The sequence below is a fragment of the Rhodamnia argentea genome, chromosome 2, assembly GCF_020921035.1.
Source record: "Rhodamnia argentea isolate NSW1041297 chromosome 2, ASM2092103v1, whole genome shotgun sequence".
NCBI classification, from domain to species: domain Eukaryota; kingdom Viridiplantae; phylum Streptophyta; class Magnoliopsida; order Myrtales; family Myrtaceae; genus Rhodamnia; species Rhodamnia argentea.
The window spans coordinates 27545716-27562899 of NC_063151.1; the positions used below are offsets into that span (position 1 = coordinate 27545716).

Genomic DNA, 17184 nt, shown 5'->3' on the forward strand with positions numbered 1-17184 from the left:
CGTTGCGTGTCAAGTGAGAGTTTCAATTTATTAAAACTGAAAAAAAAAAGAGAAAAAGAAAGAGCTTAAAAGCGTGTGCCGAAAATATTCGAAAATGAAAGCGAAAAATAGGAAATAAATGTAAAATTCCTCGAGACAAAAACAACAAGAGGTGCATTTAAATAAGCAATTGACTATTGATAACTTCAAGACCTTTCTATCCAGCAGGGTTGTATCGTAGGTCGGTCCACCAAGAACACACGGTCACATGGGTGTCGATTTATTCGATAGCGACCGAAATCTCTGGAAGTATAGTCGACATTATTAAATAAATTAAAAAAAAACCGACATGGTCCTATGCAGACTCCTTTTCATCAGTGGATCGGACAGGAAGCAATCGATAATTGATTGGTTTCTTTGTCATTATAAAACGAAAGGTGGTAGTGAGATCGGTGGTGGCACCATGTGCAGCAACCAATGTCCGGTGGCTCTGGTGGTCAAAGATTTTGGGAATCGAAGCCAAACAATCTTTTCTTTCAATCAAGAACTATCTCCAGTCCTTAATGCGGGAAGGCATCTTTTGTTTAGCACCTCACGAGAAGGAGCGGTCCGTTCTTCCTCCACGGCATATATTCAAAGCCCCCTCTCTTTCCACGTCCCTGTGAATTGACAGCCGCATACATCAAAATCTGTCACCACACTTGCATAAAATATGGTCACGCGTCACATATTCAGCTCAGTTAACGTGTACTTGTTATCTCTAGGTGGGGAATCAGTATCGAACATATCGTATATCGTGCCCGGAGTTCAACTGACTTACTTACGTTACTCGTCTCCTTTGAATGGTGGGATGGTATCGGATTCGTGGTGATCGGCAAACTCGTGTACTCAACAAAGCAGTAGAAGAAGAAGAAGAAGAAGAAGAAGTAGTAGTCTTTTACAAGAAAGTCCAATCTTCTTCGTGACTTAACCGCTCACGGAAGTGAGTCATTCTTCAACATCGCTGCACGCCATCTCGGGAAATCTATTCATAACATGAAAAAAAAAAATTATTGAGAGGTATTCATTCCTTCCGTATTACCCTTAATTAAATCAATCTCTCTCTTGACACTGCGATGATGAAATTGTACTATGCATGCAGAATAATTTTCTGTATGCATGTCGACACTGCAGAGTTGATGGTGCACCCCTTCTGTCTCCAATTATTCTCGATTTGTCACAAAACCTATCTGCTTTTTTCCTTTTTCCCATCTTTTCTTGTCGGGCCCTCCATGAGTCAGATCTGCATCAATGGTGGATTTTGCCTACCTGGAAGCGCCCCATCCTTGCTAGATAATTGGAGATTGGGTCACCCGCTTTCATTACAATACACAAATCTTAAAATTTATGAACTGTAAACTTGCCTCATAATTACGTTTGTTAGGTATGGCCATTACATATTCCTAGTTGCACATGTGCACATGATTTGGGTTGGATCTTGTCTTGCAAAGTGGATATGTCTTTTTTCCATTTACCTTAGGGCTTCCCTTTATAAGCTCCTGCTAACCCTCAAAAGGGTCATTGCAAGAACTGCTAAAATCTTTCCATTTGTGGTTCTTCTTTGGGTCTCAGTTTCATTCTTGTTTTTTCTCTCTTCATTGTCATAACATTCTTCGATCGCCAATGGCTTCTTCAGTTGCACGTGAAAGCTGGGCATCCACTTCCGAGATAGATGATGAACTTGATGGGTCGGTCAGCAATGACATACTCCTTTCCTTGCTCGAGGAATCGCCGCAGGGCGAAGAGCGCGACGACGAGCAGTTGAACGACGTCATCCGCTCTTTAGAGGCCGAGATTAACCCGGACACGGTGGAGGGTTGCGATTTGGTTGGAGAACTCGAATTTACCGGCGATTCTTTCGAAGGGCCATGCACCGTGGTTAATCCTATGGAACCTTTGGATTTCGATTGGATCGAGATGGGGATGGCGTCTTCGTCACCAAGTGACGACATGAATTGGTACATGGACCGGTATGAAGAAGATGAGATGATGAATCACGTGGTTGAATTTGGAGTTATAAATGACTATTCTCAGATTTACTGTGGAGTTGTTCCTCTTGAAGAGCAAGGTTATGGTTCTTTGTGGCAAGACACTTATGATGAGATGATTATGTAATTGAGGTCTTTTTCACCCTCTTTTCCTTTCTTGGTTTTCTTCTTGGTCCATAGGTCCTGTTAATTGTAGATTTTACTATGGTGTACATTTCAATTAATGCAAAAGATGATTCTGCCTCAAGTTTTTTTAAATGTTTTTTTAAATTTGACGACTTGAGCAAATTCTACTCTACAAGTACTGATCCTTTGTCAACCTTTTGATTTGGACGAACTGATTAGTATATTCAGTCTTTCATTATTATGACATAAGATTTTTCAAAATGACTTGTAATGACTTCCTTAATTTTGTTAACAAAATTCATTATTTTCGATAGGACCACATGGTTTTTTTAAACTGTCGTTAACTTAAATTTAATGGATATGGACAAGACGATGAAGATCTTTATAAATACATTGCAATAGAGTCTTCTCTGCATGTGTGTTTGTTTCGTGAAAAAAGAATACATTTTAACAATATTTTCATAAAAATTAATCGCTTATGTTTTATAAACATCTTCATGAAGATCTTTGTATGATGTTTGTCAACTTTCATTGAATTTGATAATTTAATTTCATGTGTATTTAATAATAGAGCAAAATAGTTTTGTATTTTAGAGCACGCATGACAATACTTTTGGAGCAAAATTTCTGTTTTAGAAGTATTTCTAGAGCAAAAATTCTTTTGGTAACGTAATTTTTGGAATAAAAATCCGTTTGATTACGCAATTTCGTTTTTCTATTTTTAGAAGGGGTATTAGAGTCACTTGAAGAAGAGTAAAAATGGAAAAAAATCAACTTTCGACTTTGCTGAGCGTGAATACTTATCAGAAGTAGAAAAATCAACTTCCGACTTTGCTGAGCGGGAACGGCGGGACGCGCGCTCCTAGGCTTTATTTTGAAGGTCGGCGCGCAGTATTTCTTCCCTTTTAAGAGTTGACGCTCCGGCTCCCTTTTTTCAAAAGCCTGAGCAGAGACAAGCTTTGATGGAACCAATTCTTGTTCGTTAGTTTCTGTCGCTGGTCGCCAATTTCACCTTCGACGATGAATTCACGCTCTCTCGTTGCTTCCAGCAGAAAATTTCGCCGACCGCTTTCTGCAATTCCTTCTTCCATTGATCTTGATCAACTCAAAAGGCTTAACCACAAAGACTGGTTGGCGCCAAATGAAATCATAAAAATCATCAAGGTCCTTAGAGATCCCAATTCGATAATCGGGGTCCTGAACCAGTACGAGAAGCGAAAAGACTATAAACCCAATGAAGCTCTCTTCACTTTAGCCATAAACAGGCTCGCTCAGGCCGGAATGTTCGACCCCATTGAAGACATCATGCAAAGAATCGTGAAGGAGAGGCCTTGCAGGTTGTCTGACGAGTTCTTCTACCAGGTCATTAAGATCTATGGCAACATGGCCCGTCGTATCAACAAAGCAATAGAGACCCTGTACGACATGCCTAAGTATAATGTTTGGCCTTCGGCCAAGTGTTTTAATTATGTGTTGAATTTGCTTGTGTCGTGGAAGCTATTTGATGTGGTGCATGAGGTGTATATGCGTGGGCCACAGTTGGGCATTGAGATTGATGCTTGTTGCTTGAATATTCTCATCAAAGGGTTGTGCAAGAATGGGAGTTTGGAAGCTGCATTCCAACTGCTTGACGAATTTCCTAAGCAACGCTGCCGGCCGAATGTGAAGACGTTTTCAACACTGATGCACGGATTGTGCGAGAAAGGAAAGGTCAATGATGCAAAGGCATTGCTTGATAGGATGGAAGATGAAGGCATTTTCCCAGATACAATCACCTTCAACATCTTGATCTCGGGCCTTCGGAAGCAAGAGAAAGTTGAAGAGGCAATGAAACTTCTAGAGAGGATGAAACTCAAGGGTTGTCAACCAAATGCGGGGTCTTATCAGGAGGTCTTGTATGGTTTGCTTGATGAGGGGCGGTTTGTGGAGGCGAAGGAATTTATGGCTGAAATGATATCTGAAGGCATCAATCCCAGTTTTGGCTCTTACAAGTTGGTGATAAGTGGTCTTTGCAAGGAAAAGTTAGTAGGGGATGTAGATTGGGCTCTGAAACAGATGGTCGAGCAAGGTTTTGTCCCAAAGATGGGGATGTGGAGACAGATCCTTCAGAGCATGTTCCCCCGACATGCATTTGACGACATTTTTCCTGAAAAGCTTCTAGAGAGCAGTTCACTTGGAGAGGAAAAACGTGGAACCAACGAACATCTTCCTTAGAAAGTATGGTTTTTTTAATGAATGGAAAGTTTAGCCCTGAGATCAATCAGTGTGCTCATGACTACATAAAATTTGTGGGAGGCAGCGGCCAGAGGAGACAGATAACTGGCATGAGGAAGATCATACTGGCCAATGTCTTATCGACATGGTTATCTTGGAAACCTTCATTTTACAAACCTCCTTTTCTGGATGACGAGATTTCAACTTTTGGTTGCCGATGCAAGCCAGGATATAAACACATGCATCTTGTAAGCTCCAATGAGTCAGGTGTGATGGCCTAATAGTTTATTCACTAGCTAACTGCAAGAAGCAAGAACACGAAAAGCTTCTTGACTCAGGTAAAAGCTGCAAGCCTTGTTGGAAGAGGAGTTAAAATTGTTGAATCTCCTGGACTTCCGCCAATAAATCACTAGTGCCTGTGCCATGTCAAGCTTCATTGCGGGACGTTGAAATTCAAGAAAAGCAGCACAGATGTGTTTTGATTGCAGAATGAGAACGTGCAAAGGGTGAATGGTGATAGACTGGTGAGGTTGAGCATACCAGTTGGAAGGATGTAGGAGTAGCTGGGTGGATCTTCAATGAAGGCAGAAAAACCAAAACTTTTGCGAATGTCCGAAAAGATCCAAAAATGTTGGAGTGAGCTGTATTTCCTATAAATTAGGGATTTTTTCTTTTTCTTTTCTTTATTATAGTTTTTTCCTAATTTATTGAGATGCTAGGGATAGCACCCGTATTGTATATAAGAACAATTGTAATGCTGTAAAGATTCATTTGATATAGAGGAAAATATTCTTCTACATGGTATCAGAGCCTAGGGTTTGTTCCTTTGTGAGTACCGTATGTTAATTCCCGATTACGGCGGTCCCGCTCGCCGGTGAGTGAGCTGGGGGTTCGGGGGCAGCGCACCCCCAAAAAAATTGTCTACTCGTCTTCTTCACTGCGTCGTTGTCTCACGTCGGCTGACTTCGTTTCACCCGATTGCACTCGACATCGGATTCATGGCGGATGAAAACCCTAGAAGAGAAGTGATTCCCCACCAAAATCAAGGGGGGAATTCGACCACGGAAGCGTTTTTGGAGAATCTGACCACAAGATTGACTCAGATTCTGACTCGGAACCAAACTCCTCCTCCTCCTCCTCCAGCACCAACACCGCATAATGATTCGGCTTCATCTCGGATTGCGATTAAATTGGATGGAACCAACTATGGCTTATGGTCTCAGGTTGTCGAGATGTACATCACAGGCAAAGACAAGTTGGGGTATATTAATGGAGACCTTCCCCAGCCTTTGCCTACGGATCCTGTTTTTAGGAAGTGGAAAACCGAGGACTCGATCGTGAAAGGATGGCTCATCAACTCCATGGATCCAGCGTTGATTGGCAATTTTATCGTATTCCCCACCGCTAAAGCCGTGTGGGATTCCGTAGCTATCACCTTTTTTGATGGCACCGATACTTCCCAGGTGTATGATTTAAAGCGCCGGGTATCACGACTCAAGCAAGCTGGAGGACCAATCGAAAAATACTACAACGATCTTCAAGGACTTTGGCGTGAAATTGATTTCCGTAGGCCTAATCCTATGGTGTGTCCCGCAGATATTGAGCGCTATAATAATGCTGTTCAAGAGGATAGGGTTTACCTTTTTCTGGATGGACTTGATGATCGTCTCGACAAGGTTCGTGCGGATGTCTTGCAGATGCAACCTTTCCCCACCGTTGAGCAAGCCTATGCACGCGTTCGTAGGGAAGATGTGCGCCAAACCGTGATGTCGACCAATGCCGATGGTTTGCCTACGGGTATAGCAATGGTCTCACTGGGCAATCGAGGAGTGCCATCTCTGCAGTTGATGGCAGGCGGTTTGATGGGTAGAGGTGGGCGCTCTCGATCTGTTGTTAAGGCCAAGTCTCGGGTGCCTGGTGGTTGTTCTCATTGTGGCAATCCCAAACACACTAGGGACACTTGTTTTAAGCTACATGGATTCCCGGATTGGTGGGATGATTTTCAAGCGAAGAAGAAGAAATCTGAAGCGGAACCGGGCAAGAGTGCGAGCCGGGCATCCTTAGTGACCGGGAGTTCGTCTCTTTCCTTAGTTCCGATGGTACCTTCAACTAATTCTTCCACCCTTCCTCTTGAAGGTAATTGTGGTTCTGTTTTTTCACTACTCGTCATGGTGGAAACAATGGCTGGATTATCGACTCGGGCGCCACCGATCACATGACACCCGACCCCAATGATCTAGTCAACCATACCTCACCGCGGCGAGACAGTGTGTATAATGCTAATGGACATCGCCATCCCGTCACCGGGGCTGGGAGTGTGGCTCTCACACCATCTCTTTCTCTATCTCATACATTACTTGTGCCTTCTTTGTCCAACCGTTTATTGTCCGTTGGACAAATTACTGATGAGTTGAATTGCCGTATTCTTATGTACCCGGATTTCTGTTTGTTTCAGGACATTCTCACGAAAGAGATTATTGGGCGTGGTACTAAGAAGGAGGGGCTATATATTGTGGATGATCTTAGCTCTAGCTGTGCCTATCACACTTCTAGTCGATCCGTTAGTAAGGAGAAGGATGTTTGGTTGTGGCACCGTCGGTTAGGGCATCCATCATTTAGATATTTGAAGTATTTGTTTCCCGAGTTGTTTTGTGGTTTATCGAATTCTGCTTTTCAATGTGAAACATGCATTATGGCAAAGAGTCACCGTGTTTCTTTTCCTTTGAGCTCTAATAAAAGTAGCAAGCATTTTTGTTTGGTTCATTCTGATGTGTGGGGTGCATCTCCAATTACTACAATATCTGGAATGAGATGGTTTATAACCTTTGTTGATGATCGCACACATATGACATGGTTGTATCTGATGAAGCATAAAGATGAGGCTACTAACATATTCCACATGTTTCATAAAATAGTTGCCACTCAATTTGGAGCTCGTATTCAGATTTTTCGCACGGATAATGGTGGAGAATATATCAATCAACACCTTACCTCTTATTTTAAGGAACATGGTCTCATTCATGAGACCTCTTGCACTCAAACTCCTCAGCAGAATGGTGTGGTTGAACGAAAGAATCGCCACATTCTAGAGACGACGAGAGCTCTTCCGGTCGGCGGTAATGTTCCAAAAAGGTTTCGGAATGCAGCGGTGGTCACAGCCGTTCACTTGATGAATCGTATGCCCTCTCGTGTGTTGCAATTTCAAACTCCATTACAAGCTCTATCCCAATTTGTGTCTCTCCCTTCGGTCTTGACAATACCTCCTAAAGTGTTTGGGTGTGTGGCTTTTGTGCATCTTCACAAGAACCAACGCACCAAACTTGACCCGTGTGCGGTACGATGTGTATTTATTGGTTACGGAGCTCACCAAAAGGGGTATTGTTGTTATGATCCAACGACCAAGAAGACACATGTTACCATGGACGTGACTTTTCCGGAGTCTGAGTCATATTTTTCTCCACCTCATTGTTCCTTTCGGGGGGAAAATTATAGTGAAAGGAAAAATTGGTGGGATATTGGCATGGAAGGTGTGGAGTCGGGAGGACATGTGGAGTCCAGGGTGCAACCGGGTGAGGTTGGACCATTAACCAACTCACGAAAAGTTCCATCGATGCGGTTTAATGAGCACCTAGGCCATGGTTCGATGGCAGGCAATGAGGGGGAGGGGGTGATGGTAGATGATGAAGGGGAGGGTAATCGTTGTTTAGTTGAAAGTGGAGATGACCGGCAGCTTATATCTACACCTAATGAGCAAGATCAATCAGCTTCTTCACAAATTGCCCCTTCTTCAGCACCCGACCACTCTCTTGAGAATGATCCCGAGGTAAGCTCTCTTTCTGATCTTGAGGTTTCTGATGATCCTGATTTGGTTGTTAGATATAAACTCCCCCGACGGTATAACCGGGGCAAACCTCCTAGTCGGTACTCACCGGATGTGGAGGAAAGAAGGTCTAAATATCCCATTGCTGATTTTGTGTCAACAAGAAGATTGTCGGAATTTTGTAAGGCTTTTGTGTCAAATGTATCAATTGTTCGAATTCCGAATGGGGTGGGAGAGGCCTTGAAGGATCCAAAATGGGTCCAAGCTATGAAGGGGGAGATGGAAGCATTAGAAAAAAATCAAACTTGGAGGCTTATAGAGTTGCCAGAAGGAAAGAAAGCAGTGGGGTGTAAGTGGGTGTTCACCATTAAACACAAGGCAGATGGTACTATTGAGAGGTACAAGGCTCGATTGGTCGCAAAAGGATACACACAGACTTATGGTGTAGATTATCGGGAGACTTTCTCTCCGGTTGCAAAATTGAATATCTTGTGCGGGTTTTTCTTGTCACTTGCTGCAACTGGATTGGCCATTGCATCGGTTTGATGTGAAGAATGCATTTCTTCATGGAGATTTGGAGGAAGAGATTTACATGGAGGTTCCACCTGGATATGGGTGTGTTGATAAGCCGAATGTTGTTTGTAGACCGAAGAGATCGTTATATGGTTTGGAAGCGTCACCTCGTATCCGGTTTGGTCGGTTCAGCTCGACCATGAGAAAGTACGGTTATTCCCGAGCAATTCAGATCACACTTTATTTTTGAAGCAAAGCCAAGGTAAGGTGATCCGCTTCCGATAATATATGTTGATGATATGATCATCACGGGGGATGATCTTGAAGAAATTTCGAGGCTTCAAGAGAAGTTGGCGGAAGAATTTGAGATGAAGGACTTGGGAGGACTAAAGTATTTCTTAGGTATTGAGGTAGCTAGGTCTAAGAAAGGAATTTTTTTGTCACGGAGAAAATACGTACTTGATTTGTTGGCAGAAGTGGGAATGTTGGACTGTAAGCCCGCCGATACTCCTATGGTGCGTAATCATAAACTTGGAGAGTATCCCGATCAAGTGCCGACTAATAAGGAGAGGTATCAAAGGTTAGTAGGAAGATTAATTTATTTATCTCATACTCGCCTTGGGACATTGCTTATGCAAGTAAGTGTTGTGAGTCAATTTATGCATGCTCCTAGTGAAGAACATATGAATGCAGTATATCGTATCCTTCGATATTTAAAGTCGGCTCTAGGGAGAGGGATAATGTTTGCAAAGAATGGTCACCTTGCAGTAGAAGGATATACGGATGCGGATTGGGCAGGGAACGCAACAGATAGAAGGTCCACGTCAGGTTATCTCACATTTGTAGGAGGTAACTTGGTAACGTGGAGGAGCAAAAAGCAAAAGGTTGTAGCCTTATCCAGTGCCGAGGCGGAATTCGGAGGAGTAGCAAAGGGATTGTGTGAGTTATTATGGCTTAAAAAGCTGTTGTCCGAACTTGGGTATCCACCAGAGTCCGGGATGAAGTTGTTTTTTGATAATAAAGCCACTATAGCTATCTCTCATAACCCGGTTCAGCATGATCGAACCAAACATGTTGAAGTTGATAGACACTTTGTCAAGGAGAACTTGGATGCTAAAATAATTCAATTGCCCATTGTCAAATCTGAAGATCGGTTGGCCGATGTTTTGACCAAAGCTGTGTCAAGTAGAGCGTTTGAGAGCTCACTCATCAAGATGGGTATCGAAGACATCTTCTCACCCACTTGAGGGGGAGTGTTGGAGTGAGCTGTATTTCCTATAAATTAGGGATTTTTTCTTTTTCTTTTCTTTATTATAGTTTTTTCCTAATTTATTGAGATGCTAGGGATAGCACCTGTATTGTATATAAGAACAATTGTAATGCTGTAAAGATTCATTTGATATAGAGGAAAATATTCTTCTACAAAAAAGACCAAGGCTCTTCTCCCCCTTCTCCAGGAGGGGTACAATGATACACAATTCCATTGTCAGTTCGCGAAAAGATCCAACTTCAGTGGCTGATCTCCTAGAGCCATTACTTGGAAGAAGCCAGTCTTCTTTGCAAGAGCAACTGGTTGAAGTTTTAGACTCCAAAAGAATTGTAAGCATTTATATAGTTAATGCCGTAAACAGCCGCTGTGCTTTCGGTTTTCAAATCTCTTGTTTTATTATCCGTTTGTTAAGTCGTCAAGGTCTAGTCATTCATCCAATGAAATGAAAAATGGAGCTCTTCATGGTGAAGCATCTGGCAGACCTGAGCCAGCGAAAACATGTATCTTCTCTCACTTGACACGCTGAAAAATCGTTTACAAATCGACACGCTGTATAGACGACCACTAATCCCCGTCTCAGAGGAAAGGACATTGACCTCGAACAGTGCGCCTGATTCTTGCCACCCACGGCTTAGTCACTACTTTTTTGCAAGGTACATATACAGGACAAAAGACAAGAAAGAAGCAAAAACACAGTTTTAAACTGGAGAAGGACAAGTTCCAACAACTTATCCATTTTGTTCACTGGAGCTCAAAACTTTGTCTTCCGGAATTGCAACTGGAATCACTGCTTTGGGCTCAACCTCAACTAGTTTACCCTCAATAGACCTGTTTGAGCTCGTGGTCTCCTCATCCTCTGTTCTCCCCGAACCTTGGACATTTGTATCCTTTGCAAGATTCCCCATGTCCATTGTCTGATCACTTGTATCTGCCGATATTATGTTCTCTTCCGAGATATCACCAAGAGAAATTGGTTGGGACTCTATTCTAATTGTTCCATCCATCGAAGGGTTATGCGATGACAAGAGTGACTCGTCATTTGAGGAATCTGATTGTGAAGATCCATTTCCTGCCACCGCAGGTGACGAATCGCCTTTGAATTTATTTGAACCCTTCCTCGAAAGCACATGCTTCTTGGTGCGAGCCGATTTCTCTGCTTGCTTGAAAAAGTTCTTGGCTTTGTTTCTCTTACGATGTTTTCCGCTTGGACTTTCGCAGCCGCTCCCATCAGAATTTGTGATCCCATCCCGTGGAGCCCTAGCAGAAGCAGGCCTGGCGATGGTCCCTTCTTCAACAATAAGATTTACACCTATCTTCTTTGATTTGATCGACCTAAGATTAGCATGTGGAGATGGAAGATCTCGAGTCATGCTGTTCTGATGTTCCACTTTGGGATTTCTTTGAAACAGCAAACCAATCTTGTTTATGCCCCGCCGAACGGGATTTGTTGATTGCTTATCATCCACATTTTCATTGACGATCCCATCGTCCTTTGAAACCGGGTTTCTTGATTGCTTATCATCCACATTTTCATTGACGATCCCATCACCCTTTGAAACCGGGTTTCTTGATTGCTTATCATCCACATTTTCATCGACGATCCCACCACCATTTGAAACTGATATATCTGTGTTTGATCCGATGCAGCCTGAGGCATCATTTAGCTCCCTCTGAATCTCAGTGTCAAGACGCCTACTCTTTCCTTTTCTGGGTTCCCACGTCTGTACAACTCCACTTCCTGGTTGTTGAATCCATACTGCAGTCTCTTTCTGCCCATCAACACCTATTGGTTCAAATTTGTCGGCCACTTTAGCAGATTTCTCCGATGACACATATGAGAAGGAATCTTTGTTTGCTGTGTCAGTTGCAAAGGACTCTCTTTTACACTCCTCAGTTAATTGTTCACCGTCAGGTTGATGCCCATCCTCCTGTCTCAGACAACATCATGGTTCAGATAAAGAGGCCCAAACAAGGAAAAGGCTGTCCAGAAGAAACACATTCATTCGTTCATTTTTTCGGGGAGGACGAGGAAAATGGGAGGCAGCTATATAGGCTACAGCTGCAACTCCCGGTGGAAACATTGCACTTTTTGCACCCACACACATCCGGAGGGAAACCCACTGTAGCTGTGTGAGGGCTGAAGCTTAGGTTACCTCCGCGGATGGGGTTTACTTGGACGTAGATATGCTACCATCACCAATATACTATGGGCGTGACTTGGACCTAAGCATTCAGCAAAGAGATCAAGCACGTTGACCGCCGAACCGACCCCCCCGGGAGTTTATTACCAATTCTCTTCTTTGGGTGCAACAAATTGTTAAAGAACCTTACCTTTCCATCACGTTCAAGAATAGTTATTGCGATATGCAGCCTTCCCATTTTAACATTCTCTAGAGGCACCCATGGATCATGTCTATGTCCGTCTCTGAAATCATTGATATTCATAGAATAGGTTCTGCAGAAAAAATAATGTAAGTCAATAAAAAGCCGACATGCAAATACTCTGCCATATTTACAGGTGGTTCATCATCACGTGAATCATATTTGCAGAAAGAGGTTGAAATGCTAAAATTCCTTTTTTAAAATTGTTAAACTTAGGAATAATGACACAAATGATTCATGAACTTTGATTCAATATGCAATGTGATCACTGAACTTTTAATTTGACCAATATGATCCCTAAACTTTAGCCCAATGTGCAATGTGGTCCCTGAACTTTTAATTTAACTAATATGGTTTTTGAACTTTTGGAACATGTTCAAATTAGTTCTTTCATTAATTCAAGTTCAACGACCACTCTGAACTTTTTTTTTATATAGTTTAGGGACTAAGTTGAACATGTTCTAAAAGTTCGAGGACCACATTGAACAAATTGAAAGTTTAAGGACTACATTGTATATTGGGCTAAAGTTCAGGGACTATATTGCATGTTGGGCCAACATTCAGAGACCATTTGTGTCATTTTCCTTTAATAACGACGGGAAAAAGCAATCAACAAAAGAAACAGGTGAGAGACAAACACCAAAAACATTCTTCGAAAGGAGAGAATAAAATATGCAGGGATAAAAGCAAGCTAGTGCAGCTTCTAGAGTCTGAAAACAAACCCGAGGGCATCATCAAAAATATGGTCTTTGTCATGAACTTCAAAATTCAAAATATTAGGTGACTCCCACGTTATGATAGGAATCCTGAACTCCTCTAGCCATTTCGGAGCCAATGTCTTCTTCTGTATCTTAGTCTTGAATCTGTAAGGTCCCATCCGCCCTTTCACATATGGATCAGCCAAACCTGCAGAATTGATAGGCCAGATGATTCAAAGCATTGCAAATGACAAGATATGAAATATGAGCGAGGAGAAGTTGAGCAGAGTGCAGAGGCTCAAAAGAGTGTTGAGACAAACCATTCAGATCCGATGGTTTCATTTCAGATGCTTCAATGACTTCTACTTTGGCATAAGCAACAGGTTCCTTCATGTCTATGGAGAACCAATTCTCTGTCATTCATTTACATGGTTCTTAGTTTCACAGATGCGCAATGTGTGCATGCTGAGAAGTCACAGCAGGATGCAAGCCTGTCACTAAATCAGTTGCACAAACACACACTCATATGCAGGGTTCAGGAGGAGAAGGCTGAGCATTCAATTGCAATGTATTACCTTGTGGAGGAGGACCAGCAAATTTCTCTATATCAGCAACTAGCATATTGGGCTGCAAAAGATAAAAATATCAGAAAATTTTAAAGCTAATAATTGAATTGTTCTATAGTGAGACCAATAGAAAATAGGAAGGTGTGATGGTTTGCACATTAAATCGTGTTGGCCTCAAGAAGAAGAAGATGATGATGATAAGGATACAGGGAGCACAATATAAACTTTACCTCAACAAGTGTCTCCTCAAATGCAACAGATAAAAGATTATCCTACCATAAGAGATGAAATTCACAGTATCAGATTCAGTGACACAAGCATACAGGAGAGGGAGGGAGAAGAGAGAAACTCATCGTACATAAGACGTGATTAACTTACTAGCCATCCAGCTATACCAGGAAGTTCTGTCACATCAATACCATGGGTAAATATAGGCTTCACAGTCATTTGGAAATATGGTGGCTCAGCGAAGCACACCCTTAAACGACCAAGAAAAGGCCATCTAGGAATAAATTTTATTCCAATCAAGACCTGTGAGAGAGAAGCAGCACAATTAAAATAAAGGTCTTGTTAACGAGTGCATACTTAACGGAGAAATTAGACGATTTCCAATGCATTGATTACATATAACACAAGGGAGTCTATGCATTGCAAATAATAATTCGTCCTTATTTGGGTATTTAAGGAGTGTCTCCGGAGCACTTGCTAACAAAATCCTTAAAAAAGCTGCTGTTGTTGGAGCTCACAAGAACAATATAAAGAGTTGCAAGCTGCTTTTTCAATCTAGGTTTCGTAAAGCACAAATCTCATGATTCAAAAGAGAGAGAAGCCAATCCACCTCCCTTATCTCATCATCTAACTTGTGCCTCTACCATAGGAATTCACACTCATCTAAGCGTTAAGTACCTTTCCTTCCACATGCATGCTGGTCAGATGCAACTTTGCCCACATTCCAAAGCCCAACCTTTTCCGCATTTGAACAGCAAGTATAGCACTCATATCATCCGCAGTGAGAAAATTCATTCCCAATTCTAGAACCTGAGAAAATTTCAGACTCAATTCAGACCATACTCCAAAATATTTTTCAAAAAACGCCACAATAAAATATTCACCAAGTGATCGTCTTCCGAGCTTTGACGAAGAACCCGCATGTCTGTAAATATAGGTGGGTTCCTTCCCAAGTACAAATGCTGGACTAAGGCATTCTTCTGCAGAAACAACCAGCAGTTGCCATCACAAAGAAGAAGATTCACATGCAGACATAGGGAAGAGATATTTTGGAATAGTGAACTCCGGCACATAGAGCAACCAACAAATATAATCCATCACCAACAAGTTCAATTCAGGTTATTTCTCAGCACACTCTACTTGCAATACTATCATGGTGACATACTCCATGAACGTGATGATACAAGGCAAATCTGTCCTGAATATGGGTCTCTCTTCAAACCTTCAAAAAGTAAAAGATGCAGAGTATAAAGATACCAGCACAAGAGAATATATAACAAACGCAGCATTTCATATCCCCTGCTATCGTTAATTGAACATTGTCATAGAGCCCAAAGGATAACAAACAACCCTCTAGCCTACAGATTTCTGTCAGGCGTACTCACAACCATTACGATGTCAGATTATACAAACAAAAGTAACAGCGGCATCACTTTGACAAGGAACAAATATGAAGAAGGAGATTGTTCATACAACAGTCCATGGTTTGTACTTCTCCAAGAACCAAGGTATGATAGGACGGAGAATCTTCTGCGATGTAATTTGCTCCATGCAGACAGGCCATATCTTCTCCACAGCATGGTTCAACCATCTAACAGTCTCAGAATCAGTAAGAACCTGGACAAAAGAACAGTTAGCGAAGCCAGACAATCCAAGACCCGACCGTGCACCAAACAAAGAAAAACGAAATATTCAACTTGCAAGCATACCCTTCTCTGGCTTGATTGTCTCTTTTCCTCAAACTGCATTTTCTTTTGCAACCTCATGATGAAACGCTCATGCACCTTACACAGAAGAAATTCGCAGGTGTAAGCCCGTGGACATGCATAGATGATAATACTTCAGTTCCATAACTAGCCAACTTCTTTTTGTTCAGAAATTTCAAGCACCAGAAATCAGAAAGATTCACAATTAGCCCTTTGGTAGGGCTCACACAAATTCAAACCAAAACAAAGAGAGGATTGAAAACTTTACCACGTAGAGATAAATCAAGGAGACGAAGTAAGTGAGTGGGGTGCACCGATCGAATTTGGAAAGCAACCAAAGAGCAAACAGCACAATGCACACATGGTGCATCATTGAAGCCTGGGTTACATCCATTCTTCTTCTTCTTCTTCTTCAATCTCGCCACGCCACACTAAATCCAAATCCTCAATACCAAACACGACTTGATTCTGTCCACAAAGATGGACCCTTAATGAATTTCTTTCAAGAATATACCCTCGTACAACAACTACGCATACGCTTTCTCTACTTCCATTGGAAAAGGAAACAAAGGGATCGCAACTAAAGCCACAAAATTTAAGATCTATGATGCGCAAAAAGGAACAACAACAACAACAACAACAAAAAGAGTCAACGAATAAGTGATAAAACCAAAATATACACGGGAGAACCTTTCCTAAAGAAAGGTTGACGCTAGGTAGGCTGATTTCCAGTAGAAAGAACTCAAACTAACTCCTTGCTGCCAAATGGATTCTGCAAGTCCGAATCCGGCCAATGCTTTTATTTTAACATTTTCACCAATTCTATTTACTTTCGCAAGTCTTATTGATTTCCAGAACACCAACAGAGGATCAACGCATAAATAATAAAACCACGAATATCCCAGCCCGCATCATCATCATCGTCATCAAGTCAAACAACGGGTTTGAAACGAAATCAATGACTCGTTTATACTTGCCCATTGAACCGGAAGACGAATCATAGATGTGCATTAATCTAATATCAACAGAAATTATTGAAATAGCTCAGCAGACCCACAAATATAATAATCATACTATACCCAAATAACCAAAGGGGAAAAAAATTATCTCTTAAACTTACAGACGAAGTAACCGGGGCAAAGTGACGACACTAACCGGACCGAGAAGCGACAATGTCAAGAGGAAGGCGACAGCCAACGAAGCAAACTCGAGGGCGAAACAGAACGAAGCGGAGGAAGAGAGAGAGAGAGAGAGTTCTGATCTGGATTTTGGGACTTGGTGAGTTTTGACTGGCAGCAGGGCTCCACGTGTCGACGACGTGTCACATACGCGTCCGCCGCTGATTACGTGGATAGAAATAAACTCGTACCTCGGGGAGGGAAACGATCAAATGAGCAGTTGCGTCACGGATATTGATTTGATCGGGCCATCGCACGCCGTCGGATCTATTTACGAGGTGCTCGAATCGGGGTCGTTGAATCCCCCGCCGTCCCGTCTGATGAAGATCATAGCGGGCCTTTGCGCGGCCCCCACAAACAAATGCGACTGGAAGAAAAGAAGTGAACATCAAGTGGATAAGATGGCATATTCAGGCCCCAAACAAAAAGTGGGAGGCAAATCGAAAAGGGGCAAAAAGAAAGAACAAGAACACCGGA

At 42.2% G+C, this 17184-nt stretch overlaps 2 protein-coding genes across 3 annotated transcripts; one reads left to right on the forward strand and one right to left on the reverse strand.

Annotated features, from left to right (window-relative positions):
* The first annotated feature begins 3010 nt into the window (after positions 1 to 3010).
* LOC115737374 (pentatricopeptide repeat-containing protein At3g14580, mitochondrial) lies at positions 3011 to 10604 on the forward strand. Its single transcript, XM_030669466.2, has 2 exons — positions 3011 to 4976; positions 10110 to 10604. The coding sequence occupies exon 1, from the start codon at positions 3153 to 3155 to the stop codon at positions 4344 to 4346; it is 1194 nt and encodes a 397-aa protein (XP_030525326.1). The 5' UTR covers positions 3011 to 3152; the 3' UTR covers positions 4347 to 4976; positions 10110 to 10604.
* On the reverse strand, positions 10412 to 16793 carry LOC115737373 (C2 domain-containing protein At1g53590). Of its 2 annotated transcripts, XM_048273831.1 has the most exons (14): positions 16650 to 16793; positions 16044 to 16056; positions 15798 to 15927; positions 15533 to 15607; positions 15297 to 15440; positions 14708 to 14803; positions 14502 to 14633; positions 13974 to 14126; positions 13826 to 13867; positions 13605 to 13656; positions 13350 to 13442; positions 13054 to 13237; positions 12281 to 12404; positions 10412 to 11877 (listed from the first exon to the last, which is right to left on the reverse strand). In XM_048273831.1, exons 3-14 carry the CDS (start codon positions 15921 to 15923, stop codon positions 10678 to 10680), a joined length of 2421 nt encoding a protein of 806 aa, XP_048129788.1. In that variant the 5' UTR covers positions 15924 to 15927; positions 16044 to 16056; positions 16650 to 16793; the 3' UTR covers positions 10412 to 10677. The 2 variants fall into 2 exon arrangements, with proteins under 2 accessions (XP_048129788.1, XP_030525324.1); XM_030669464.1 differs by lacking the exon at positions 16044 to 16056 and having other exon boundaries at positions 15798 to 15997; positions 16650 to 16781.
* Between the last annotated feature and the right edge of the window lie 391 nt (positions 16794 to 17184).